The sequence below is a fragment of the Hippopotamus amphibius genome, chromosome 13 (genome assembly GCF_030028045.1).
Source record: "Hippopotamus amphibius kiboko isolate mHipAmp2 chromosome 13, mHipAmp2.hap2, whole genome shotgun sequence".
NCBI classification, from domain to species: Eukaryota; Metazoa; Chordata; class Mammalia; order Artiodactyla; family Hippopotamidae; genus Hippopotamus; species Hippopotamus amphibius.
The window spans coordinates 320048-347808 of record NC_080198.1 but is presented as its reverse complement, the minus strand read 5'-3'; the positions used below and the strand labels follow the sequence as shown (position 1 = coordinate 347808).

Genomic DNA, 27761 nt, shown 5'->3' with positions numbered 1-27761 from the left:
ATGAGCAGCCTGCAGGCGCTGTGCTCCGGCCTGCCGCTGCGGCCCCTCCCGCAGAACCGGGGACGCCGCGCCGGGGTGCCCCACGCCCCGGTCAGGACCCCCGGCCTCAGCCCCGCAGAGGAGCAGGTAGGAGGCTGCGCCCCCGCCGCAGGGCGTGTGTCCCGCTCCCCTGCGGGGGCTGCGGCCCCTCCGCCCGGCCTCCGCCTCCGGGAGCTGCCGCCGGGGGGGCAGGGGCGGCACCCCGGCCATGCCGCGGCCGCTCTCCTCCACGCCCGGGACCCCCGCGGCCGCCCTTCACTGACGGGGAGGGGCCCTGCGGCTCGAGGTCCCGCAGCCCGCGGCGGGGACGGTGGCCGAGCGCGGGGCCCCGACGGCACGACCCGCCGCGGCTCCTGAGCGCCAGGCGCCCCCGCGCTGGCCGCACACACGGGCGTGCGCAGGCTGCCGGGCCTCAGGCCGGGGCGCTTTCTCCCACGTCCCTTCAGGATCCCGGGGGGAACGGAGCGCAGAGATGAGGAGGAATCCCTCCGCCCAGGTGGAGGCCGCTGCCCTCCCACCAAGGCCACCCGTTGTGGGGTTCTGGGGGCGCGCTCCGCCCGCCTGGTCAAGCAGGTCACCTGGCCACCTTCCTGCTGGGCGCCGATGCCGCGACCTTCGGCCGTGAGGGTTCCAAGGGTGCTGCCACCTGTATATCCCCGGGGACACCCTGATGGCCGGGTGACGGGATCGGCTTGCAGGACGCGGGCCCTTGGAGCCGGGTGACGTGCGGTCTGGGGAGGCTGAGCCGTGGGAGGGGCTGGATCTTTGGGGTGGGCGCCCAGGGCATGGGGGTGAGGTGGGGAGCCCGCACCTGGTCCTGTGGGATGAGGAGAAACAGGCGTGTGGACTCTGCCCCTCCCCCTGCCTGCTGGTGTTTAATCTCTGACCTCGGGTCCGACCCTGAGCTCCTAAAGCTGCTGCAATTCCCCTGGGGTCAGAGGCCACTGCAGGGGCCCCTGGTGGGGACCGGTCACCAGAAAGCTGCGATTACAAGTTGCAACTTCCAGCCCCACCCCCATCCTCCCAAGAGGCGCAAGGGGCCGGGAACGGAATCCATGACCCTCACGCCTACGTGAGGAGCCCCCAGATCCCCCAACCACGGGGCTGGGAGCGGCCGGGTCTGTGAACAGGCGTAGGTGCCCGGGGGGGGGGGCACCCAGGAGGCGTGGGAGCTCCTGCCCCAGCACCCCCTCCCCGCCCCCGGGCTTCTCCTCACCTGGACCCCTCATCACATCCTTTCTTGTGTAATAACCAGTGAACCTGTTTCCCTGCGTTCTGTGAGCTGTTCTAGTGAATTATCAAACCTGAGGAGGGGCGTGGGATCCCCATTTCTAGCAGGTCGGTCAGGAGCGCAGGTGACAGCGGGGCGTGTGGTTGGCGGCTGAAGTGGGGGCATCTCGTGGGGCTGAGCCCTTGGCCTGTGGGTGGGGTCTGGCTGGACTCCGGTCCATGGTGTCAGAGCTGGACTGAATCGTAGGACGCAGCCAGGTGGGAGGAGTGATGGGTGTTGGAGGAAACACAAGTCCAGTCCCAGGACGGACCTGCGGGAGGACACGGGAGCTCCTCTGGACAGGCCCAAGCCCAAATGGGGGGATCTGAGAGGGGAGGCATCTGGGACAGAGGGAGGCAGCGAGTGCAGGTGCAGAGACGGACCTGTGCCAAGTTGGGGTGGGCGAGCTGGTCCAGCCGGTGGCCAGCAGGGCCTGCCGTTCTGAGCTCATTGGGAAACCACCCGTCTCTCCACCTGGCCCGTCCTCATGGGGCCCCCTTCTCTGCTGAGGCCGCCTCCCCCAGGACCGACCCCTCCCGGGGAGGCAGGTCACACACCTGCCTGAGGTCCGTCTTCTCACCCTAACCCTGAGAGCTGCCCCCATTCAGAGCTCGGAGTAGCGAATCCAGGCCAGCAGAGCTGCTGCTCTTTCTATTTTTTCACTCAAGAAATATTTACTGCTCGCCTTTATGCAAATTGAGACACAGACGATAAAGGTATTGAACAAAGATGTAATAGAAGACAACGTTCCTGAACTAGTAAAAACATGAAATTGCAGATAAAAAGACAGTTTATCCTCGAAAGAACAAAAAGAAACCCCAGTATAGAATAGTTGACACGAAGACACGTGCAGGCTAATGGACTGAATTTCAGAGGTAAAGAGAAATTCCGTGGTCCCAGAATGGACATCGTGTACTAGGGGACGTGCCCCCGACCCCACCTGCCGGGGAGTGGGCTTAGGGGGTCGGAACCAGTATGCGTCAGAAAATGAAATCAGGGAAGCTAGAGTTGTAGGCTGTATTAGGGCCCCTGAAATACAGTCACGCCTCCCGTGGAGTGTGTGTGTGTGTGTGTGTGTGTGTGTGAGTGACAGGTTGCTTTGGAAACTGTAAACGTTCAGCTGCACTTGGCAAGCTCTGGTTAGAAGCTGTATACCCATAGAAAAAACCACCCAGCCTCTGTGTCAAGGTGTGACATGGACCCCAGAGGCCCAGGCCGAGGGGACGGACACGACCTTGAGGGCCCCAGCGCCTCGCCCTGCCTGGCCTCGCGCCCACGTCCCCGGCCTGCTGTAGCGCGTCCTTCCCGTGCCGGCCCCCCGCTCCCGCCCGGCTGCTGCGCGGGGCTCGCACGTTCCTCCGCGGGGGTCCTGGGCCAGCGGCCGCCCCTGGGAACGGGTCAGAAATGCGCGACGGAGACGCTGCAGGTGGGGGGCCCGTCCCTCCGGATGCACCTGAGCCTCCGGGCGACTCTCACGCCTGCTGGAGTCCGAGGGCCTCCTGTGGGCGTGTTCCTCGCCGCCTTTCTTAAGGGAGACGCTTATATTTCGGATCCGTTCCTTCCGAGAGAGCAGGGATTGTGCACTTTTATCAATAGTCTACGTGGAAGTTACAGAGGGACTCGCTGTGCAAACCTTTTCCAGTTCCCGCCTCTCCTGAGCTGGTGTTTCCCTCGTCGCCCTCCTTGGCCTCGGCTCCTTCCTGAAGCATCCGTCTCCTGCTCTCTCCGCCCGCCCCGCGCTGGGGTCCTCAGGGCCCAGGCCTGCGCGCAGGCTCGCTGCCGCGCTGCCGCCCGCCCGTCTCCGCCGAGACTCGCGCCGCCTCGCCCTCCGTGGGCGCGTGTTGAACGGCGGTGTTCACGGGGGTCCTCCTCGCGCCCCCAAAGCAGGTCATTCTCCGGGGCGGGCTGCTTGAATAAACGGCCTCGACATCCACCCCCGCACCGGCCGTCACCCGTGCCCCCGCCTGCGGGCGCCTGCTGGGCGCTGGGAGGGGTCTGCCGGGACCCTGGCCCCCTCGAGCTCAGCGAGACCGATGAGGGGCAGGGAAGCACCACCCGTGGAACCTCCGGGTGCAGAGCCTGGGGGGAGAAACAAGGGAGCCCGGGAGTCCGGACGGGACGGCGAGGTCGAGGCCGCCCTGAGGATGGGCTCCCAGGGAGGCAGGTGGCACGGGGCCGGGGCAGCGGGAAGGGAGGGGGCAGAGGCCCGGAGGCCGGACAGGAGACCGAGGGCCGAGGGCCGGGCGTCGGGGGAAGGCTGACGGGCGCTGCTCTCCCTGTGCGCTGAGAAGCCCCAGGGCGTCCTCCTGCTCCTGGCCGCCCGTCCCTGGCTTCAGGCTCCACCCTGGGGGTAGCTGTGCGCCGCCTGCCCGAGGCTCCCGGCCGCCCGAGGCTCCTGGCCGCCCGGGTGCTGCCCCACGCCTGCACAAGGAGCCTCCTGCCTGGCTCTCCCTCCCCTTGAGTCTGCACCTCCCGCTGTGGCCACAGGCCTTGGGGCAGGCCCCTCTCTGGTCAAGCAGCCTGGTCCCTAGGGAGCAGAAGGGGGGGGACTATAAGGGCTGCCAACAGGAAGCAGGGAGGGCAATCAGGGAAGGCTTCCTGCAGGAGGTGACACGGTAGACGGGCCTGGGGTGGGAACTAGGCGGTCTCTGGCTGGGGCCCTAGGTTTCTGAGTGGAGCAGAGGCAAATCCAGATGGGAGATCTTGGCCTGGAGCCCGCACCCCCTGCCGCCCTCACTGCCCTCCTCTCCACCCCGCCAGCTGGCGCTGAGGAACGCCCTTCGGTACTTCCCCCCGGACGTCCAGGAGCTGCTGGCCCCCGAGTTTGCCCAGGAGCTGCGACTGTACGGGCACATCTACATGTACCGCTTCTGCCCCGACATTGAAATGAAGTGAGTGCACAGCTTCACAGGGGCCCAGAGCGGGAGGCCCCCGGGAGGGACCTGCTGGGGTCAGGGCGCCGGGAGGCCGAGGCCCAGGCCACCCCTGCCAGGAGGCCTTTGGGCACATCCGCCCCAGGCCAGGCTCGGGGCTGTCGCCAGCTGCAGGCAGGAGGACCTGCCTTCCCCACGTCTCCAGGAGGCGCTGCCCCCACCCTGGGCACTGCACTCAGCACCACTTTTGCTGGAAATGCCAGAAGCCCAGACTGGAGGGAGGGAGCCCACAAAGCAGGAGCCGCGTGCTCTGGCCCCGCCTGGGCGGCAGCCTGATCCCCAGGGGCACTGGCGGTCGAGGGAGAGGACGGATGAGTCGGGGGCGCCTGGAGGAGCGGCTCCGCTTGGCTCTGAAGTCTGCTTTCTCCCGGTTGGAGCCAGCCCCTGGCGGGGAGGTGGGGTGGCCCGGTGGGAAGCGTCGGGCCCAAAGCCCCAGGGCATTTGCCAGCGGCCGCCGGGAACTCCGAGGCGCCTCCTGCGGGGTGCCAGGGCTGGCTGCCCGCGTCTGTGAGCCGGCCGGGGTGCGCCCCAGCTGCCGCAGGGAGGAGCCCGTGCCCGCCTGGCGGCAGGCCTGGCACTGCACCCCCTTGCAGGGCCTACGCGGTGGAGCAGTACCCCTGCCGGGCGAGGGCGGCCGCGGCCATCATGCACATGGTGATGAACAGCCTGGACCCCGCCGTGGCCCAGGTGACGCGGGGGGCGGGGCAGGGCGGGCACGGCTGAGAGACGCCCGCGGTGCTCTCCAGCTGTGTGTGTAGAAATAGCGGTCGCTTCCCGGGACGTGCAGGCAGGGCCCGACCCTCCTCCAGGCGCCGGGCTGCGTCTCCGGTTGCTGTGACGCAGCATCAGCACCGCGGCGCCAGCGCCGGCACAGCAGACACACATGCGCATTTACATCTCCTGAGAGCCACGCGGAAGCTGAACAGAAACAGATTTAGAACTGTGGTCTGTCCCAATATACCTAAAATATTATCATGTAACATGCAATCATCAATATAAATATTTCGTAGTGTTTTTTTCCTGCTACGTCTTTGGAACCTGGGGTGTATTTTACTCCTAGAGCTCATCAAGTGGGCTGTGGCTCAAGTGCTCAGTGGCCACACGTGGACCACGCAGAGCTGGCCACACGTGCCTGTCCCGGCATCCTTGAGTGCCAGTCTGTACGTGTTCAAGAGAGGACAGGCTTCGGGGGTCCCTGAAGGCGGAAGGGTCCTAGGATGTGACCACTCCAGCCAGTGGTGGGAGCTTCCTCAGCCCTGGGCCCACACAGACCCCAACCCTGACCCCAGGCTCAACTCTGACGCTCAACCCAGGCTGAGCCCTTAGGCGGTCACGGGTGGGCCACTGTCCCCGGGCCTCGCCCCTTCTGGCTTCTCCCCCGCCCTCCACTCCTCCTTCAGGGGCCGTCGGCCGCCTGGCCCCTGAACCTGGTGCACGCGGGGGCCTCCCTTCCGGCCCCCATCTCAGACAGCTCCGTGTGCTCCCCAGTTTCCCCAGGAACTCGTGACCTACGGAGGAAACGGGCAGGTGTTCAGCAACTGGGCTCAGGTACGCTGGAAGGGGTGGCCTGGCCCCGCCCCCACCCCAGGCCTTTCCGCCCCCGCGGCCCCGGTCCTGGAGGCACCTCACAGACCAGGCCCCGGACACGGGCTCTGCTCCCTGACGCCCGAGACCCCAGCCCTGGAGGCTACCTGGGATGTCGGAGGTCCTGAGGCAGAGCCCCGGGAGCGTGGCGGCCTGGAGGGCCCGGGGAGGGGGCACTCGGGGCCCACGTGGGGCCCCCGCTCACGGAGCCCCCGTGTTTCGCTCTCCCCACAGTTCTGGCTGACGATGTCCTACTTGTCCCAGATGACGGAGGAGCAGACCCTGGTCATGTACAGTGGACACCCGCTGGGCCTCTTCCCCAGCAGCCCCAGTGCCCCGAGGCTGGTCATTACCAACGGGATGGTGGGTCCCGGGGCAGCGGGAGGGCAGGTGCCCCACACCACCGAGCCCTTGTCCCCGGGGACACGGTGCTGCCCCCAGCCCCCAGCCTGCCCCTCTGTTTTTTTTTACATGTTTTTTTTGGTTTTGTTTGTTTGTTTTTTAATATTTATTTATTTACTTATTGGCTGCGTTGGGTCTTCGTTGCTGCACACAGGCTTTCTCTAGTTGCCACAGGCAGGGGCTACTCTTCGTTGTGGTGCACGGGCTTCTCATTGCGGTGGCTTCTCTTGTTGTGGAGCACGAGCTCTAGGGTGCACAGGCTTCAGTACTTGCAGCACGTGGGCTCCGTAGTTGTGGCACGTGGGCTCTAGAGCGCAGGCTCAGTCGTTGTGGCGCACGGACTTAGTTGCTCTGCGGCAGGTGGGATCTTCCTGGAGCAGGGATCGAACCCGTGTCCCCTGCATTGGCGGGTGGATTCTTAACCGCCTAGGAAGTCCCTGCCCCTCTTTTGCAGGTCATTCCCAACTACTCCTCCAGGACGGAGTACGAGAAGCTCTTTGCCATGGGGGTTACGATGTAAGTGCTATTTCAGCCTATGTTACAGTCTTTGCCAGGCTTAGAAAACCCCTCACCATCACAGCTCTACAGCACAATTTCGTCTTTGTGTATTTCCCGCTCGCTTCAGGAATATGCCCACAATGTTTATATACCTGTGAGCGAGTGAATGTGTCATTTGAATCCTACTTTCTGCAACAGTTGATTATAATCAATTTCAAAATACAGAAAATTGAAAGAATTAGCAGGGAACATTCTGTGATTAACACACTGCTGCATTCACTTCATCTCCTGTCTGTCTGTCTGTCCATCATGGTTTTTTTGATGTATCTCAAAGTCGGCTGCAAGTATCATGGCCTGGAATTCGACATTTGTCCACAGTTTTCTTTCTAAGTGAAATTTACACGTGAATTTTTGAAGTGACATTCACGAATGCACAAATGCACACACATCGTGTGCTCCGTTCCGTGAGCTCTGACGACGCGTCTGTGCCGCCACACGCCACGGAGACGCAGAGCAGCAGCACCCCCCCGCCGTGCACTGTGACATGAATGTCCCCCACACGCTGTAGAAGACGCCACAGCGAGAAGAGAACCCTCTGCTGCGTCTCCCGTGTCCTGCCCGACATCCCTCGTGCGTGTGGGCCCTGGAAGGGGGTGACTGGATGCCCGGGGACGGCGCCCTCTGCACCTGCTGCCCTCTTGCCGGTCCCTCTCGGGAGGCGGGCGGACGCGCAGGGCTCGCCTGCGGGGCTGTGTCGCGCTGTCTTGCAACCTGGTTCGGGCTGTCCTCCTTTCTCTGGGGATGGAAGGAACGTGGCGGGAGCCTCGTGCTGGAGTGGTGCCTCATAAAGTGCGAGCACGTCTGCAGTGCCTGGAGCCAGCCCCACGAGACCTAGGATTTACAGATGCCTCTGAACGAGGGACCATTACCCATTTTGTGGAGGAAGAAACTGAGGCTCAGGAATCCAATTACCTTTCTGCTTTGTCTTAAGTAGTTATTATTATGTGACGCGTTGCTGTTACTGTCGTTTATCATGAGGCCTGAGGACCTCTTCGGCACCAGCGGGCACAGAGGGACAGTCAGCGCCTCCTGGGTGCGGCCGCGGACCAGCCCCTGTGCTTCTGTCCCACGGGCTCGGGATGGAAGTTTAAAGGGACAGAGTCAGACCTGCTGTGGCCGCCCCGAGGGCTGACCCCAGGTGCTGCGGGCAGTTGACTGAGGAGAAGATGCAGGTCGCCACGGAGATGGGAAGGGGTTACCTGTATAAGGAATCTGAGAACCGCTGACCAGAGGAAAGGCTTTCCACCGTCAGGCTGACAAAAATGGAAGTGGGGATAAGACCTCGTGGGGGGACAGGCGACCACAGGCTGGGGCGTCGAGGTCAACACGGCCAAGCCAGGGGTGCGGGAGGTCAAAGTGCCAAATGGAGAAGACTCTGACCCCCAAGAGTGATCTCGGGAGCAGCAGGCCGCGGGTCAGGTCTGTTCGCAGCCCCGCCGCGTGTCCCCGTGCGAGCTTGGGACTCGGTCCTGCCTGCAAAGCTGGCGTAGTGATAGCTCTGGCCCCCGACGTGTGCTTGCGTGGACGGGGGCTCCCGGGGAGCACGCCCCAGGGCGGGGGCCGCCTCCCGGGAGGATGTCTGTTACGTCGGCCTGCTGGGGAACGTGATGCCGGCACCCCGTCCTGGGTTCTACCCTGGAGGGCACAGCCGGGCCCGGGAGGTCGCTCGCCGCAGCCTAGTTCCGTGGCCAGCCGGGCCGCCCGGCTGGCCGACAGGGAGAGCGGACGTCCTGTGGCCTCTGATGGGGTTGACTGTGCGGCCGCGGAAAGGTCTGCGGCTCCTGATGCGGAAAGGCCCCCGCAGGCGTTGCCTGTGTCAGGGAAGCGCAGCTCCGGAAACCGTGGCTACAGGACAGGGCCACGTACGTAAACAACAACCCGCCTCGCAGAACAGCTGCCAGTGTCGCTGCCTGGCCTCCGCCCGCACGCAGCACGCCGTCTCGGGTGTGCGGTTCTGGCCGCTGTGCAGGGTGCCCGCAGGAGGGGCCCCTGGGAAGCTGTCTGGACGCCCCAGGAGGGGAATCCTGCACACCTGGACTCGGGGCGTTGCCGGGAGGCCTCGGCCTTTCCGCCCCGCCCCCGCTCTCCTCCTGCAGGAGGCGTCAGCGCCCCAGGCTTGGCCGCTGCACCGGGAGGTGTGGTGACAGTGGCGACGCGCCTTTACCTGGAGGTGCTGGGTCACGTCAACTCTTGTCGATGCAGCCAAGCTTCCCCAGTGATTTTGCCGCTTTTATCACAGTTTTTAAAAGAACGAAACCTGTTTATGAAAGATCTGAGGGGGACCGGGAGTGGGGGACTGTGGCCTCTTCTAGGGTTGTCTCTTGTTTCTTAAGGAGAACGTGCTGCTGCGTGTGGGGTGATGACAGGGCACTGCAGACCATCTGAAGTGGGGGCCCCACGCACCAGCTCACCCCGCTTCCTCCTCTGTGGGCAGGTACGGCCAGATGACGGCGGGGAGTTACTGCTATATCGGTCCCCAAGGCATCGTCCACGGCACAGTGGTGAGAGGCGGGCCACGCCGGGCCACGGGGCTGGGGGTGGACGAGCTGGCGTGGACGGTGCCCCCGACTCCTCGCCCTGCAGCTCACCGTGCTGAACGCCGGAAGGCGGTACCTGGGCGTCCAGGACCTGGCCGGGAAGGTCTTTGTCACCTCCGGGCTGGGCGGGATGAGTGGGGCTCAGGCCAAAGCCGCCGTCATCGTGGGGTGCGTGGGAGTGATTGCAGAGGTGAGTCCACGGGGGCCCCCGCTCACCCCCTCTTCTCTCACGCCCGCCCCCCAAAGCCTCCCAGTGTGGGTCCCCAGGGCAGCAAACGCCCCTGCCCTCCAAGTGCCCATCGCCTGCCAGGGCCAGGGCCTGCCAGCACTCCTCCGTGGACTTGCCGGCCTGTAGCCGGGCTCCCCTTTCCCCGGGGCCCTGGAGAAGAGCTGGGAGACAGTAAACCTGGGAATTAATGAGCAGAGCCCGCCACCTCGGACGGAGCGGTCGGGTGCGGGGAGAGCTGGGGCGAACGCAGGAGCTTTCCCTCTGGCTCTCAGCTCCTCTGGCAGGAGGAGAGGGTGGGGAGTGGATGAGGAGGGGTGGCCGCGAGGAACGCCCGGGGGCACGCACCCATGGGATCTGCACTTGGCCGATAGTAAGCCTGTGACGTACACAGGTGTACTTGTTAGGAGCCCACTTGGATGCAGGCGACGGAAAACCCAGCGAGAGCAGCTTACACAAATAGGGTTTTATTTTTGTCACGTAACCAGCAGGGCTGGCATTGGCTCAGCAGCTCAATGTCAGGGCCAACATCTAGAGTCTCTTGGGCTTCCCTCATGGATACAAAGTGGCTGCCCCAGCCCCAGCCATCGCATCTGTATTCAAGGCAAGGAGAAGGGGAAGTGCCAGCTATGTCTGACTCTATGTTTGCAGGAAAATAATGCCTTAGAAACTCCTTCTTTTACCTCATGGGTCAGTATGGGATCAAATAGACATTCTTATCTACAAGGGAGGCTGAAAACAGTGGCAGGGCAGTTGTGAGTAGCTGGGATGTGATTCATCCCCTGGGGCCGAGTGCCGTGTCACCCTGAGTGACATCCAGGTTTGCTGATGTGGAGGGTGGGGGGTGGGGAGTAAGTACGGACAGCAGCTCGTAGGGCCTGCCTGCCCTGTTGGGAAAGCAGGTGGTCTACCCCCGTGCCTGGTGGTCCCAGGTGGATGGCACGGCCCTCATGAAGCGCCACAAGCAGGGCTGGCTGATGGAAGTGACTGACAGCTTGGACGGCTGCATTGAAAGACTCAGGTACGACGCCCGCCTCGGGGTTGGGTGGACCAGGCTGGGACCGGCTGGGTTTCTGCTGCGCGCTGGTTGCTGCCACACACGTGGTCTAACCGACCTCAGTCGTTCTCTCGGTGACCCTGACGCTCACCCACTGCTGCACCGGTGCCCAGCCCAGAGCCGGGTGCGCAGTAGGTGCTGGTCGGGTCTGCACACCCGGGGGAGGCCGGACGTCTCCTGGACGGGACCCCTGGGGCGCTGGGCGCGTCCCCGCTGTGCCGTCCCTGAGGTGTCTCCGTGGGGACACGGCAGGGCCGCCCTGGAGGCCGCCCGTCAGCTGCCTGTCCCCGAATCTGCTCTGCAGAGCTGAGCCCCGCGGGGGAGGTCGCCAGGCACAGGGGCCTCCCCCGCCGCAGCTGCTCCCCCAGGGGCTGCGGGGACCTCGTGAGGCGGCTCAAAGTCACACAGAGGGGGAGGACATGCCCGTTCCCAGGACTGGGTCCTTTTAGACACCGCTTTTAGAAAGCTGGCAGAAAACGCTCCATCACTTACAGGAGAAGTTCCAATCTCCTCGTGTGGCATGAAGGGTCTTCCCTGACCTGGCTCCAACCCTGCGTGTGCATCTAGAACACACGTGCACACCCGCACACACACACCCCAGCCTGCTCACACACCCGCACCTGTTCACACATGCGCACACACACACCTGCTCACACACCCGCACACACACACACACACACGCCTCTGACCACTGTGACGTCTCCGTCATGCCTAAATACCCCTCTTGCACCTGCCTGCTCCCTCTCGTCACTCACACAGAGTTTGGGCACTTAATTCCCACGGTCACACATGTGAAAACGGTCCGTCCAAATCAGCAAAACACACACTGTCAGCAGCCTGTCGCGTCCTTTCCACTCCCTGCGCCGCAGAGACGCAGATGGGGACGGGGAGCCTCCCACGTCGGTGAGGCTGTCATGTTTTCAAGTCTTCTCTTCCCCCAAATAGGGTCTCATCGTTTGCCCTTTCATTTTCCAAGTGGTGTTTAGAATCACGATGTAAGGACCGCCTTGAGCAAGGTCTACAAGGGCCCCCATGAGGGTCCTGGAAGCAGCGGCCCTAACTCTGCCGGTGGGGTTCTACGCTTCGGGGCGGGGAGGGTTGTCACCTCTGTCAGCCTGTCCTCCAGGGCATTCAAGTCTGCTGTTCCCCACGGGCCTGGGTGCCTCCTTCGGGTGCCTCCTGAGCCTTCTGCATCCCCGCCAGCTTGGGGCCTGTGTGCTGAGGGCGGGCAGCCATGAGCGGGTGCGATGGGGCCATCTCTCCTGCCCTTGACCCTTCCAGGGAAGCAAGGAAGAGGAAGGAGGCGCTCAGCCTTGGTTACCATGGCAACGTGGTGGATCTTTGGTAAGCGGGGGGAGTTGGCAGCCCTGGGGACTCCAGGTGAGCCCCCTCCAGCCACGGTCCCGATGCTGGCCAGGTGCTCCCCGGACACAAGGTTTCAAGTGTCAGCTTGGGGCTCTGCTCCCAGCCTTCGTGGCCCGGGTCGTGGCCGAGGTCACAGCAGCCTTTGCCCGGCCCGGCAGCCCTCCCGCCAGGGACCTTTCTGGGGGAAGCAGGACGAGCCTCGGTGCCTGGCTGCTGGGCGTGTGGGCTGGGAAATGCCGCGTTCCCCCAGGGCTGCACCCTGACCTCGGGCCCCGGCAGTGCCTGCCCTGCCCTGACCACCTGCGTGTCCCCAGGGAGCGTCTGGTCCATGAGCTGGACACGACGGGGGAGCTGTTGGTGGACCTGGGGTCAGACCAGACATCCTGCCACAACCCGTTCAACGGTGGTTACTACCCCGTGCAGCTGGGCTTCACAGAGGCCCAGGACCTCATGGCCTCCGACCCCGCTGCCTTCAAAGGCCTGGTCCAGGAGAGGTAATGCAGGCCCTGGGGCTCCTGGGGGGGCAGGGACTTTGGACTGGGAGGCTCTGGCCTCTGCCCGGTGACCCCGTGGCAGCTGTGTGGCCTCGGGCAAGACCCTTAACCTCTCTAGGCCTCTGTCTCCTCCTCTGTCACACGGGGTCATGGGCTCACTGGCCCGTGGGGGTGTTGGGACAGACCGGGGTGACATGTGCAAAACACTGGGGCAGCTTCCAGCACGCGTCAGTGCTGAGTCGGTGCTGAGGGAGGGGAGCCTGAGGCGCTGCTGCGAGAGGCCGTGGCTTGTTCAGCACGGAGCCTGGGCCTGGAGCCTGGCTGGCTGGCCGCTGACCCGCGGGCGCTAGTTTAGGGGCCGCCTGCAGGGTGCTGACGGGTAAGAGGAGGTGAGGAGCCAGCTGGGGTGTGGGCTTCCAGGCAGGAGGCCCTGGGGGAGGAGCCTGCAGGGGTGGGGTCAGAAGGGGGAGGGGTCAACAGGGGTGGAGCCAGCAGGGGGAGGAGTCAGCAGGGCGGTCTCGTCGGGTTGGGCTGGGCTGTGCTCCCAGCCCTGGGTGGGGGCGGGTGCTGCGCTGACCACTGAGCACGGACCACCAAGCGGCCTCTTGCAGCCTGCGGAGGCACGTCTCGGCCATCAACAGGCTGGCCCAGGAGAACTTCTTCTTCTGGGACTACGGCAACGCCTTCCTGCTGGAGGCCTGGAGGGCAGGTGAGAGAGAAGGGGGGCCTGGCACGCGCCCCTCTCTGCAGGCCTCGTGGGCCGGGCGGCATGGCCGGTGGGGCAGACCGCGTGTGCCTGGTGGAAGCCGGCCCCGCCAGGGCCTCGGCTCCGCGGGGCCTCGCTTTCTCCAGGTGATGCTGGGCGGGTCTCTGTGCACAGGGGCCGACGTGGGGAAGACGGGCGCCCACAGGACAGAGTTCCGCTACCCCTCGTATGTCCAGCACATTATGGGGTGAGTGACGGGCCCTTCCAGCGTCTGTCCTGGACGTGCAGGTCTGAAGAGCTCCTCCTCCCACCAGTGCTCAGGGCACTTGCTGAGACCCCACGTACCTCCCCGAGGGGCCACAACACTGGGTCACGGGATTTCTACCCCAAAAGGCAGGGGAAGAGGAGCTGAAAACGTGAGATCCCGCGCAGGGCCTCAGGGAGAGAACAGGACGCTGGGGCCTGACCCAGGAGCCGCCCATCCCCCAGCCATGCCGGAGCCCTGAGTGGGCAGCTGAGGGCCTGATCCCTGCAGCCCGCGTGCCTTCCTGGCTGTGTGGGCCCCGAACAAGCAGGGACGGGGGAGCCTTCGGAGGGAGAGGGCAGCATGGAGTCCAGGCCTGAGCAGCGGGGGAGGGGCGGGGCGGGCGCAGCCCGGATCTGCACCAGAGGGAACCCCGGCGGGGGCGGGGAGGGGTGGCGAGAGAGACCAGCATCCTTCTCAGGTTCATTGTGGGAGCGCAGGGACCAGAGCTGGGCCACGACCACAGGCCCTGGGCCACGGGGGCGTCCCCAGGGGGCCGCGGGAAGGGAGCCCAGCAGGGGCTGGGCGGGCCTGGAGCCCAGGGAGGGCCCTGCGTCTCCCCTGGAGTCACCTGGGGAGGTCGGCCCACCTAAGGCAGATTTGGCCGAGTTTCCGTTTAGTGTGCTCCCGTGTTTAGCTTCAGTTGCCTGGTTTCCAGGTCATCTCTGAACAGCAACGTAAGGAGTTTCTGCCTGTCTGTGTCCCAGCGCCCTGCTCCCGAGCCAGAGATGGTGCAGCCCTGCGCGGGGGACGCTGAGGGGACGGACTGGGGCGGGGGAGCGGAGCCCTGAAGTTACCGTCCAGTTAGTGGCTTAGGGGCTTCCGGCAACAATTCTGGTCCCTGACGCCCCCTCTCACTGCACAGGCCCCCACGCACGCACCCGCCCAGCACACAGCCTTCACCCTCAGTGCCGGAGTGTCTGCGGCCTCCCCAACCTTGCACCATGGTGACCCCAGCCAGGGGTGCAGCCAGCCTGGGAAGCCCCCAGGCGACGAGCCTTTTGCCCTCGCAGGGACATATTCTCCCAGGGATTCGGGCCTTTCCGCTGGGTGTGCACGTCGGGGGACCCCCAGGACCTGGCGGTCACGGATCAGCTGGCCACGTCTGTGCTGGAGGAGGCCATTGCTGGCGGAGGTGAGACTGTCGGTGGAAGATGCTGGCGTGCGGGTGGTCCCCCGAGGTCCCACAGACACGGGCCCGGTGCTGCCTGGGACGGCACTCTGGCTGCTGGAGCTGGCCCCGTGCGCGTCTGCCGCGTCACCGCCACGTGTCCAGGCTGCTCTGCTCTCTCCACGTCAGGGCGGCTGCAGGCCGTCTGTGGCTCTGTCTGTGGACACAGACAGGTGCCTCTGCCCTGCAGCCTTCGAGGGGGGGTTCTGCAGCCCCACCGTGGGGCAGGGGCTCCCGGTGCCCGTGACGCGCTCGCCCCATCTCCCTGCAGTGAACCCGGCCGTGAAGCAGCAGTACATGGACAACATCCACTGGATCCGGGAGGCTGCCCGGCACCGGCTGGTGAGCGCTGGGCGGGGGCCGCCGGACCTTGCCCGAGGTGGGGTTCTGCTTGCCACCTGGGCTGCTCGGGGGGCGTCCCTCCTGGCCACCTCACCCCGGGGCTGCTGGACAGGGGAGCCCGGGGCTATTCAGAAGGGGGCCTGGGCTCTGGGACAGGGACCGGGGTCAGGCAGGTGCTTCCTCCCTCACTCCCCTGCAGGGCCCTGGAGCCAGGCCTCCCGGCTTCTCGGCCATGTGACCTGGGGTGAGTGGCTCGGCCTCTCTGAGCCTCCCATCCCGTCCACACCGCGGAGGTGCTGGACGCGGCACGTGCCGCCGGGCTGTGGCGCAGGGCTTGGAGCAGGCCCCCTGCCGCTGTGCGGCCAGGGCGGAGCGGGTGGGCGTTTCCGTGCCTGGGAGCGTGACCACGAATCGGGTGGCTCGGGGTGGGGACTGGTTTATACGGACCCCAGAAGGGTGTCTCCGAGGAGCTGACTGTGAATTCAGGTCTACGTGAGGGATGGGGGTGGTTTGTGACCGCTGGGGGGGCAGAGGGACTAGCAAGTGCGCAGGTCTCAGGAGGCAGCTGGCCGGACGCCCCAGGACAAGATGCAAAATGGGCATTCGGTTCACACGCCTGCGGCCACAGCCCCTGGTGGCCGGACGCTGCCGCCACACCCGGACCAGTGGGTCCTGGGCACGCCGGCCCTGAGCCCTGAGTGCCCTCTCCTGGGCTTCCCAGTCCAGCTCCGTCCACCCAGGCCGCTGCCGCCGCCTCCTGGCCCAGTGGTCACCTGTGCATCCCTCCACGGAGTGCCTGGTGCCCACCACCCAGTGCCCGCGGTGCCCGCAGCCGTCCCTGTTGAACCTGAGGGCCCGGGCCTGGGGAGGGTGGGGCAGGAGGCGGAGACCCGGGGTGGGGCGGGCCGTCCAGCGAAGGCCTGGAGAGCAGAGCAGGCTGGGCCCTGAGGGAGGGGCACGACCACCTGGAAGGGGCCGCAGGGGGTCGGGGGGCTGAGGGCCGGTGGGCAGCCAGCTGGGCGCGGCCCCGAGGCCAGGAGCAGGGCTCTCTGTGTGTTTGGGGTGAAGTTATCCGGATATTGTATCCATCCCCCTTGTTTCAGGTTTCTCTCTCTCTCAAGATGGTGATCACAGAAGGGGGTCTATTTAAAATTTTAATTGTTTCTTTCACTGTATACTCTTGACAAGGCTGGCCATCCTGTCAGTTTCTCCCATTTTTTTTTTTTCTGGATCCAAGAAATCTGAACATCTCTGCTGTGCTGAGTTATGGTGTAGTTTTCCCAGCAATGATGTGGGTGGAAAGCGCGAGGCGGGCGTGTGCGGGGCTCCCGTGGAGGCCCCCGGGTGTCACCCCGTCCCTGGGAGAGCCGGCGGGCGGCCGAGGGAAACACCTGCGTCCCCTTTGGAGAGTCCCGGGTCTCTCAGTCTGAGCACTGCTGGCGTTTGGGGCCGGGCAGATCTTTTTTATTGTGGTGAATGCACGTAACATAAAATGTACCATTTGAACCATTTTTAAGGCACAACTTGGTGGCATTAAGCACATCCACGTTGTTGTACAACCATGGCCACCATCATCTCCAGAGCTTTCTCATCTGCCCACACTGAAGCTCTGTCCTCATCAGACACTCACTCCCCCGCCCCTCCCCATCCCTCGCGTCTGGCGTCTTTCCCTGAGCGCAGTGTCCTCAGGGATCATCCCTGTTGTCACGTGTCAGGACTTCCTTCCTCTTTGGGCTGAATCTTGCTCCCCGTGTGCACGGACCACACCTGTCTATCTATCACCGGCAGTGGACACGGGGTTGCTTCTCGGCTGCTGTGGATGAGGCCGCCGTGAGCGTGGGCGCTGAGGTCTCTTCCAGCGCCTGGGGGCGGGATGTTCTTTCACGGGGACCGGCGACGCGCAGCGTCCCTGCCCACACGAGCAGCACCCAGGATGTCCGCAGCCGCCCCCAGGGAGAGGTGGCCTGGCTGAGGACCGCTGCGCTAAGGGACCCCTGCTCACTTCCGGAGCCTTGTTTCCCGCAGCAACTGCCCCGCCCCCAAAGGGGCTGCGTCCTGCGGGCGGTGCGGGGCTCGGCCTCTCGCCCGCCTGCGGTGAGCACACGCGTGTCTCCCTCGCACACTCACTGAGGACACTCAGGCTGTGACGCTGGAGGAGGGCGGGCACAGCAAGCCGGCCTTGGGGGTGTCGCGGTTTCTCTGGTGGGCAGGGCGAGCGGGGGGACGCCCACAATGGGTGACATCCCCGGGGACGGGCCAGTCGGAGTCCTGGGGGCCCCTGGGGGCTCACCTGCCGCGATGGGCCACGAAGGACGCGCGGGGGACCGCACGCGCACACGCGGGGCGGACGCCGGGGCTGCCGCTCGCCTCCCTGGAGGCGGCGGTCTGGCTGCTGGCGGACGTGTCTCCCCAGCGCCCCCGCGTCAGGCAGCTCACACCCTTCTCTCCGCAGGTGGTGGGCTCCCAGGCCAGGATCCTCTACTCAGACCAGAAAGGCCGTGTGGGCATCGCCGTGGCCTTCAACCAAGCCATCGCCTGTGGGAAGATCAAGGTGGGCTGTCCGGAGCTGCGGGTGGGCGCCCTGCCAGGCCAGCCCCGCCCCGGGAGGGAGGAGCGGTCCTCAAGCCCAGGCTCTGAGGACTCGGTCCCTGCTGTGTGACTGTGGGCCCTCAGGGGTCCCCTCTGAGCCTCTTCTCAGAAAGGAGGCTCCCGTAACCTCCAAGCGTGGCTTTCCCACGAGTGTTTCACGCGGCTTTGTTGAGTTGCCTCTTTCAAACCACAACAACCTTCCCCCTTTCCCCCCATTTCCCTCCGGGTCAGCCCCGCCCACCTCACACATGTGCACTTCCCGCTATGCGAGGGGGCCTGGAGCGGTGAGTGGGGCACAGACCGCCTCTTCCCGCCTTCCCTCCCGCCTTCCATCCATCCTTCCTTCTTCCTCTCCACCCTCCTTCTTCCCCCTCCTTCCTTCCTTCTGCCCCCTCCGTCCCTCCTTCCTCCCCCTCCGTCCCTTCTTCTTCCCCCTCCTTCCCTCCTTCTTCCCCCTCCATCCCTCCTTCTTCCCTCCTTCCCTCCTTCTTCCCCCTCCTTCCCTCCTTCTTCCCCCTCCTTCCTTCCTTCCGCCCCCTCCTTCCCTCCTTCTTCCCCCTCCTTCCCTCTTTCTTCCCCCTCCTTCCCTCCCCGGTGCCCCTGGAGCCAGCCTTGCTGTGACACTGGGGTGTGTGCAGAGGACGAGGTAGGCAGGGTCCCGCCTGGTCCTGGGGGAGGGTGGCTTGGACCCGCAGGCAGAGCTGTCAGTCCAGGGGCGGTCCATGGTGCTGACTCTGTGCAGAAAGCGAGTGAGGTGACGTGGGCGCCAGGGGTCAGGAGGGGCCTTCTGCGTCAGAGCGGAGGCCTGCGTGTCCAGAAGGTGTCAGAATACGGGGCAGACGGCTCAGGGCAAAGATGAGGCGGGAGCAGACGCGGCGTGCGCGAGGGCAGGGCGGCTCCTGGGACAGGGCGCCGTGAGACCCTGGGCCCCCTGCGCGGTGGAGACCGCAGCCTGTCCCTTCAGCCCTGGGCTGCTAGGGAGGTGTCCTGCCGTCCGCGGGCCGCGCTCTTCCTCCCGCAAAGTGGGCCTGGCGAGCGTCCGGACGGGCCTGGGGAGACGCGGAGCCGGCACCTGGGGAGTGCGCGGGGCTCCGGGTGGACGGAGCGTGCGTCTCGGAGCCGCCACAGGGGCCTGGGAAACGCTGTGCTTCCCCTGGCCGAAGGGCTCCTTTCCAGGGGAGTCCCGAGGGCGCCCGGTGTGTGGCGAGGCCCGGCCCGGCCGTCTGCGCCGCGCTGGGCACCGGGCACGGCTGTCTGACGGCTCGTGTCCCCCACACCGCAGGCACCAGTGGTCCTGACCCGAGACCACCATGACGTGAGCGGCACAGACAGCCCGTTCCGGGAAACCTCCAACGTTCACGACGGCTCTGCCTTCTGCGCCGGTGAGGAAGACCACACGCTGACGCGTTCTTTTCTGCTGGATTGGGATTTTATCTAAAAATCAAGAGAGGCCTTCGGCCGGCGGCGCCGGCACCGAGCGGCGCGGCACAGGGCGACGCGCCCCGGGCGCACGGGCTGCGGGCCGCGGGCCTCGGCTGTGAGCCAGGCCGGGTGCCTGCCGGGTGATGTCCGGGTGCCGTCAGGGCGGGGACCACCGCGGTCGCGCCCCCAGGGCTGCTGTGAAGAATGAAGTGCGCTGGCGCACGTGGGTGGCGGGTGGCGGCGGCAGAGTCCGCGTCCCTGTCCCCGAGGCCTTGCCGCTTCCCAGAACCTGCGGCTCCTTCCCTCACGGACGGGCCCCAGGGGAAGGAGACGCGCTCGGGAGCACCGTCCACGTCACTTCTTCCCGGGAGCGGGTCCGTTTTATCTAAGTTACGGAATGTATAGGTATGGAATTGTGTTTTTTATTATCTTTTTAACGTCTGCGGGGCCGGTCCACTCTGCCATTCCTCATGTTGGTCCTTTGTGTCTTTGTTCTTTCTTTTTCGCTGCTGTGTGGCTTGCGGGATCCTAGCTCCCTGAGCAGGGATCGCAGCTGTGTCCCCTGCAGTGCGGGCGCGGAGCGCCAGCCACCGGACCGCCAGGGGAGTCCCTGTGTTTCCTTTCTTCTTCCTCGATCAGCCTGGCTAGAAGTGTATCCATTTTATTGATGTTCTCAAGAAGCTTTTAGTTTAAGTGGTTTTTTCTCTTCCTTTTCCAATGAATCCAAATTCATTGATTTCTACTCTAATCCTTAGTATGACCTTCTTCCTATTTATTTTCAGTTTAATTGGCTCTTCTTTCTCTGGTTTCGTGAGGTGGAAGCTGAGGTAACGTTTTCTCTTCTCTAATAAAAGTATCTTATGAACGTCCCTCTAAACACCGCTTTAGTAGCATCCTACAGATGTTTACATAATATATTTTTATTTTCAATCAGTTCAAAATATTTTTATTTCCTTTGAGACATCCTTTTGGACCTGTGGGCTATTGAGAAGTATCTTTCTAAATGTTCAAGTTTGGGGAGATTTCTCAGCTATCTTTCCATGACTGACTTCTGATTTAATTCCACTGCAGTCCGAGAGCTTGCTTGTATTCATTCTGTTCTTTGAAATCCGTTAAGGGTTGTACTGCGGCCCCCAGTGTGGTCCTTCCTGGTGCACGTGGGAAGGATGTGTGTCCTGCGCTTACTGGGGGGCTCGTTCCTTCAGTGTCCCCTGGGTCATGGCCGTTGGTAGTGCTGTTCTTGTTGTCTAGATGCTCAGTGACTTCCTGCCGACTGGTTCCGCAGACCCCCGAGAGCCGGGTGATGAAGCTCCCAGCTGTGTCTGTGGGTTTGTCTGCTCTCTTCTCAGCTCTCATCCGCGTTGCCGCGTGTGCGTTCAGGCCGTGTCGTCAGCTGTGCCCCGTGGAGCTTTGTTGTCTCTTCAGCGCCCCGTGAGGCCCCCTTTACCCCTCAGGGCGCTGCTGGCTGCGAAGCTCTCTGACGTGCGTGTGCTTTACATTCGTGTCCTCTGGCCGCCGTGACAACGTACCGCAGCCTCAGAGGCTGGAAACAGCACAAATGTGTCCCCTCGTGGTTCTGCAGGTCCAAAGTCTGAAGTCCGTTTCTCGGAGCTGAAGTCGAGGTGTGGGCAGAGCTGTGGCGTCCCGGGGGCTGCAGGGGGGCGTCCGCTGCCTGGCCTTTTCCAGGACATAGAGCTGCTCTTCTTGAATCTCACCACCCCCCACTAGGAGGAAAGCATTCCCACGACCCCCTCCATCTTCTCCGTGGGCACGAGCGGGGGTCTGGAGGAAGAGCAGACGGGGCCGACCCCTTCTGTCCGCGTGCCCAGGGGCCTGGGGCTCAGCCGAGCCCGGGCTTGTCGTCCAGCAAGGCCTTAGACAGGGGTGGCGCTCGGGTCCCGTTCTCCTTGCGGGCGCCGGCCTCCCCGCAGAGCCCTGGCTAGTTTGCTGCGCTGGGACGTCAGGCCTCGGGGGGGCCGAGAGCAGGTGGCAATGGGCAGCTTGTCCCCCAGCCTTCAGCGTGTGTGTGTGAAGGGTGGGACGGGCACTCTGTCACCTGAGCTGACACCGCCACCACATCCTTTTGAATTCCTGTGTCCTGGTGCCTCTGGGGCACGGTAGCTGGCGCTCGGTGCTAGAGAGCCAGCGGCGGGGGTGACAGAGCTCGCCCGTCGGGCACACGCCCGTCGCTCCTGCTTTGCTCGGCTCGGAAAACAAAATTTCTGCTGTTCCCACAGTTGCCCTCCCTCGTTCCCACCTGTCCCTCTGACCCTGGCCGGCCGGGCCGCCCGCTCGGGGGCTGACGGGGCTCTGTGTCCGCAGACATGGCCGTGCAGAACTTCGTGGGAGACGCGTTCCGGGGGGCCACCTGGGTCGCCCTGCACAACGGCGGGGGTGTCGGCTGGTAAGGAGGTTCCGGGGGGCCAGTGGTACGGGTGGGGGCCCCTGCGGGCGTCTCGGGGGACCCTCCAGGGTCCTGGGCCTGCGCCCTGAGCCCGCTCTGCCGAGGGCTGCTCGTGTGAGCTGGAAAGGGGGCGCCTTGCCCAGCACCCCACTTTTGGAGCCTCACCTGTCTCGTGGGACACCAGGCCTGCCGTCGGGGCCGTAAATCCTCCTTTCCTGTCATTTTCGTGTTGGTTTTTTAAAAAAATATTTATTATTTACTTATTTTGGCCGCTCTGGGTCTTAGCTGCGCACGTGGGATCTCCGCTGCGGCATGGCAACTCTTCGTTGCAGCGTGCACGCGGGATCTAGTTCCGTGGCCAGAGATCGAACCCGGGCCCCCTGCATTGGGAGCACAGAGTCCTACCCACCGGACCCCTAGGGAAGTCCCTCATGCTGCTTTTTTTTTTTCACACCCTCCCCCTGCCCCGGCACGTGGGCTTCAGTAGTTGTGACATACGGGCTTAGCAGTTGTGGCTTGCGGGCCCTAGAGCGCAGGCTCAGTCGTCGTGGCGCACGGGCTCAGTGGCTTCGCGGCACGTGGGGTCTTCCGGGACCAGGGGTGGAACCCGGGCCCCCTGCACTGGTGGGCGGGTTCACAGCTACTGCGCCACCAGGGACGCCCCCCTCAAGCTGCTTTCACACGTTTCCCAGGGATTCTCAGAGCTGTCCTGCCCCGTCCTGTCACTCTGCCAGGGGCTGGGCTGGGAGGCGGGGACCTGGGCGCTGGGCTCCCTGGGTCCCGGCCCTGGTCTGCCCGCCCAGGCCTGTCTCCAGCACGAGCCACGAGGGAGCTGGGCTCCTGGGAGACTCCCTCAGGGGGATGTGCCTATCGTTCTGCACCCAGTGCCAACACGTGGGCGTTTCCGACGCCAGCTGGGTGTCCTGTGAGTCAGCTCAGTTTCAACACTTTCTGCCCAGAGGTGACGTCAGGTCCCACGGTAGAGGGCTCCGTCCCCCAGGGCTGTCCCCACCCCACCTCTTACGTCTGACTCCAGTCACACGTCCACGCTGTCACCTGTGCTCCCGACCCACGGCTGCAGATCAGAGGTCCCTGCAGCCCCTCCTCGGGCCCTGCCGATTTGCTGGAGCAGCTCGCGGGACGCAGGGAACCCGTCTCCTCACTGGATTTCCCATTTATTACAAAAGACGTCACCGGGTGTGAATCAGTGGCCGGATGAGGAGATGCACGCGGGGAGGACTCGAAGCCCTCCTGGCCTGTGGGGCTGCACATGTGGACGCCTCCCCCAGCCCGATGCTGCCTGGGCCCCTCCTGCGGGCTTTCTGTGGAGGCCTCCTCACACGGGGCGTGACTGGCCACAGCCCTGGCCATGGGCTGCTCATTCCACCTCCGGCCCCCTCCCCTCCCGGAAGGTCAGGGGCTGGGACCCACGTTCCAGGCCTCTGCGCACACGGTGGGCTCCACGGGCAAGCGGCCCCGTCCTTGGGTGGTTCCCCAAGGTCGCCTCATCCACAGCGACAGACGCCGTCGTCCCTCTCAGCCCGGGACGTCCCCGGGGCTCGGGGAGCTCTGGGTCAGGAACGGTGGACGAGGACCAAATATACATTTCTCGTTATAAACCACGAAGTCACACGTGCTGCCGCGACGGAGGAACAGCTGATGTGAGGTGCATGCGGGCTGCGTGGCCAGCACTTGAGAGTCCCCTCTCTCTCACCTGATCTCGGAAAAGAAACGCATTTACAGATGAGGAAACCGAGGCAGCGGGCGGCCGCTGTGGGGGGGGGGATCGCCCGGGGAGCTCCGGCCGCGCCAGGTTCCTGGTCCTCAGAGCAGCAGGGGTGCCGTGGCGCCGCAGGAGAGGACAGCTCCCCAGGCCGGCCGCCTCTGAACTGACCTCTGAGCCTGCTCTGGCCGGATCGAGCCTGGCCTTTCCCCCCAGGGCCAGGTCCTTCAGGCTGCAGCTCCCCGTGCGTCCCCGGGGCCGGCGTGGCCTGGGGCCTTCGAGGCCGGAGGGCTGAGTGCAGCCCAGCCGGGTGACCCTCATGAACGGGAAGTGCGACCAGGGCGCGTGTCCTTTCAGAGACACAGGCTGGAGAAAGCAGGACGGAGGGAGCGCCTGGTCACTGGGCGTCTGGCATTTCAGCGCTGGATTTGCTGGGTCTGTTTTGGAGGCGAAAGAGCGGCTCCGAAGGGGCCGGAGCTGGACCCGGAGCTGTTGTGTCCCAGGATCTGTGACGTGGACGGCAGGATGGCAGAAGGCAGGACGGGGCAGGACGGGCCCCCCGAGGAAGCATGCAGGACACGAGGGCCTCAGGGCACTGCCCGCCCCTGACCCTGCACGGGGCTCCCAGAACAGGGGTCCCGCCCCCGGGCCACCCCACAGGCTCTGACAGGGCACAGCCTTGGCCGCCCTCAAGGGAACGGGCCTCAGGTTCACCCGGAACCCGTCCGACCCACAGCTGCGTGGTTTCACCCGCCAGACACTGCAGACCTTCCTGCCAGGGCCGCGGGCAGCGTCTGTCCCACACCCATTCTTCCCGCCACCGCCGGCTCTGCTTGGCTTTCTGTTTGGAAGACGTGACCTGACATCGCCTGCTTTGCTTTCGGGTTTCACGCGTGTGCTCGCGCCCTGTGCCGCCCCGTCTCCTCTGGCTGTGCCGGCGCCCGTCCGCGCTGTGCTGCCTGCCCCGCGGTCCCCGCGTCCGCTCCTGGTGAGACGGGGCGCAGGACGGCAGAGCCGGCGGTCGGTCTCTGCTCTCGGCTGCTGGGACAGCTCCGTAAACGGCGTGGTCCCGTTCCTCCAGGGAGGTGCACCGGTTCTGGGAGCTGCACGGGCGGGACCAGCCCCGCTGCTGGTGCTGAGCCTGCGCCTCGTCCCCGTGTCCTCACCTTCCGTCCTCGCGCCCGGGTCCAGCCGCGGGGCCCACGTCTCTGAGGAATGAGCGCACTGTCTTCATCTGGAGACAGACGCTGTTTCCCCGCTAGAGCGCATCTCAAGCCCGGCCGCGCGTGGGAATCCCCAAGGAGCTTGCTGAGGTGCAGACGCCGCCGGCCGGTCGGCCCTGGGAGGACCCGGCATCCCTGCCCAGCTCCTGGCGGTGCAGCCGCGGCCGCGCACGCACACCTGCCTCACCCTCCACCCCGTAGCCGGCAGCGTCTTCACAGGCCCAGAGAAGGGCGTGGATCCCCGGGCGGACCTGTCTGCACCAGTGAAGCCGAGCCTGTTTCTCATGGACAGTCGTGATAGCAGCGCGCCTAGCGGGCTGGAGGTGCGGATGGGCGAGGGCCCTGAGGCCGGCGTAGTGCACGACCGCGCACGGCCTCCCCCGGGACCCTTACACCTCAGCTCACCTGAGCGTCCAGGAGGCAGCCGCACCCAGAGCGAGGCCTGGGCTTCCCAGCAGACCCACCGGCCGCCTCCGGCGAAGGAGCTGGGACAGGCCCCCCCCGAGGCACCCCCTCCGTGGACGCGAGCCTTTATCAGGTGTGCGTGGTGGGCGTTTTAAACATTGACAGCTACCACCGCCGTTCTCGGCATGAAGAGTCCTGTTGGCGTAACCTCAGCCCTGGCTGCTGTCGGCCCCGAAGCCCGGGGCTACCAGCCTGCTGGGCGAGAATCGCAGGCCCCGTTGTTTCGCTTTGAGTCGCTCTCGCCCAGGGTCTTGTTCCTGAGTCGTGTGCTCGTGTTCACTGTACCGTGCTGAGCATTTCCTTCCTTAGCACATCGGCACTGACTCTTCTTACATGTGACACAGGGCTCTGATTTTATGTCCTTCTCAACAGGGCAGTTCTCTGTCCAGCAACTGCTCCGAGACAGGGGTCCTCTTCCTTTCCATCTTCCAGGGCCCAGGGCTCCTCCGGGCAGGGTTTGCAGAGGTCGCCTGGAGCTGAGCACCTTTGCTCTCTGACCATCTGGGCTTCAGGCTCCCAAAACAAAAGATGTTTTCTTTTTAAATTAATTAATTAATTTTGTCTGCACTGGGTCTTAGTTGTGGCATGCAGGATCTTCAGTTGTGATATGTGGGCTCCTTAGTTGCGGCATGCAGGCTTCTTAGTTGCAGCATGCATGTGGGATCTCGTTCCCCGACCAGGGATTGAACCTGGGCCCCCGGCATTGGGAGCTCAGAGTCTTAACCACTGGACCCCCAGGGACGTCCTGAAAGATGTCATTTTAATTTCTGAAAGGCTTCTCTGGTCAGAGGACTGTGGCGGCCGCCCGCTTTGTCCTCTGATCCCTGGCACCAGCCTCCAACAAACGAGCTGATGACCTTGAATCTGTGCGGAGCCTCCCCTCCGCCCAGGGGCCGTGGGAGGTGCTGGGAGCCTGCACACGGGCACAGGGCAGCTGGCTGCAGGGCCGCGGGCCCTCGTGCAGGGGCTCTCTCTGCGCCCGGGGTGGGGATGGAACAGAGCGTCCTCAACCTCCGGGGGGAGCCGGCTGAGCTCGTCAGGAGGGTCCAGCTGGGCAAAGAAGTGGGTGAGGCCGGACGGGCCGGAGGATCTGAGACACGAGGAACTCGAGGCACCTGAGGGTGCAGGGTCACCTGGCAGGTCGCTGCGGGGATCCCAGGGGTTGGACTCTGGCAGTGAAACCTGGCAGGTGCTGACAGGATTGAGGGTGTTTCCTGCGTGTGTAACCGAAGGGGGCTGGAGGGTCAGCGGTGTGAGCGGAGCAGGAGCCTTGGAGAAAGGCGGGGGTGGGGGGGCCGGTGAGGACGGACCCAGGACGCCAGGAAGGACATGGTCCCCGTGGCTGATGGAGAGAAACCGCGGTGCAAACAGCAGGAGAGGCGGAGCACCGGCACACGTAGATGATGAGACGCGAAAGACGGCTCTCGAGACACCAGTGACCCCCGAACACGTCCCGCCCAGGAGAGGAGGTGGGCCAGGAAGTGCTGGACATCAAGGAGCCTGGCCCTCAGATCAAGTAGTCAGGCCCCCAGATACGCCCACAGGAGGAGAGAGCTGCACGGAGCAGCAGGAGCCGCGGGAGGACGTGGTCCCGTCACCCATGGAGGCGACACGGGGGGGTGGGCGGGAAGGTCCCTGCAGGTGGGCCCGGGGTCCGCGGGTAGGGTGCAGAGGCCCGAGCGGGCAGCCTCCTGCATCCCCTGGGCTGCAGGCCGACTGGCCACCTCCCTGGACAGGTTCCAGACGGGCCTGCCCTCCGCAGGGTTGGGACCCGGAGTGACCTGGAAACCCTTTGGCCTCTCGCAGGGGTGAGGTGATCAACGGGGGATTTGGCCTCGTGCTGGACGGGACCCAGGAGGCCGAGCAGAAGGCCAAGATGATGCTCAGCTGGGACGTCTCCAACGGAGTGAGTGACCGCCGGGCCCCTCCCCGTCGGTGGCTCTGCCTCCCGCGCTGCAGACCGGAGCTGGAGCGCTGCCTCTCCGCCCAGAAGACAGCCTGGAACGCCCCTGCCGCCCCTGCCACCCCTGCGGCCACACCAGGGTTTTCCTCCTTAGCAGACGCCCCGCATCCCAGCCGGGCTGTTTGCAGTCCAGCCAGTGTCCACAGGGGGCCTGGGCTTGCGCCCCTCCCCCAGCGCTACCTCCTGGCACAGCGCCACGGAGAGCGCAGGCGTGGTGTGTGCGCACGCGCGTGGTGCGGGGGTTCCGTCCCTCTCTGGGGCCGCATCGCAGGGCCTGAGGGGGAGGCAGCGCACGTGGGAGGTCGGGGGTGGGGGGGGCAGGTACGCAGGTGTGGCTGAAATGGGGAGGGGCTGGGGGAGCCCAGGACGGTGGGCGGGGCTGACTCCCGGGAGCCCCCAGCAGAGGCGGCTGGTCCTCGCGGCGAAGGGGAGGAGGTGGGGGTGCCAAGAAGGCAGCGGGGGCGGGGGAGGTGCCGAGGCCGCTGCCCAGGGGAGCCCGGACCGCGGGGCCCCGTGGAGACAAGGAAGCGGGCGGGAGAGAGGCCGGGGCTGAGGGCAGCGCCGAGGTCCACGTGCTCTGTGGACGCTGCTGCTGGCGGCCCGGGCGGGGCCCCTGCCGGGGATGGGGCATCTGGGCAGAAGGATGGCCCGTGTCGGGTCAGAGGCGGGGGCCTCAGAGAGGAGGAGGTCTGAGCGGGGGGTGGACGCGGGGCGGCCGCGGGGTCTGCCGGCCGCGGATGGCACAGGGGTCCCGCCTGCAGGATGCCTCGTGGGAACCCGCGGACCGCTGCGGGGGCACCCACGCCGCACGCCTCTCCCCGCCCCTGCAGGTGGCCCGCCGCTGCTGGTCCGGGAACCGGAAGGCCTACGAGACCATCCGCCGGACGATGCAGGAGGACAGCGGCTTGGTGGTGACGCTGCCCCACGAGGTGGCCGATGAGCGTCTGCTGCAGCAGGCCCTGCGGCCGTGAGCCGGGCGGGAGC

The 27761-nt window shown here is 65.1% G+C and overlaps 1 protein-coding gene across 1 annotated transcript; it reads left to right on the top strand.

Annotated features, from left to right (window-relative positions):
- On the top strand, positions 1-27761 carry UROC1 (urocanate hydratase 1). The gene is made up of 20 exons (XM_057705987.1): positions 1-126; positions 4070-4200; positions 4836-4929; positions 5731-5790; positions 6061-6189; positions 6683-6744; positions 9221-9287; positions 9370-9513; positions 10482-10570; positions 11888-11950; positions 12286-12465; positions 13077-13174; positions 13346-13418; positions 14489-14610; positions 14918-14988; positions 17441-17539; positions 18860-18959; positions 21322-21403; positions 26621-26720; positions 27608-27761. The coding sequence occupies exons 1-20, from the start codon at positions 1-3 to the stop codon at positions 27746-27748; spliced, it is 2031 nt and encodes a 676-aa protein (XP_057561970.1). The 3' UTR covers positions 27749-27761.

What these genes read in the sequence shown, in the direction of transcription:
- UROC1 (XM_057705987.1), top strand. Translation starts at nt 1, where the DNA reads ATGAGCAGCCTGCAGGCGCTGTGCTCCGGCCTGCCGCTGCGGCCCCTC. An exon ending in GGCTGCATTGAAAGACTCAG is followed by an intron (nt 10,571 to 11,887) that starts GTACGACGCCCG and finishes TGACCCTTCCAG; the next exon opens with GGAAGCAAGGAAGAGGAAGG. An exon ending in GGCAACGTGGTGGATCTTTG is followed by an intron (nt 11,951 to 12,285) that starts GTAAGCGGGGGG and finishes GCGTGTCCCCAG; the next exon opens with GGAGCGTCTGGTCCATGAGC.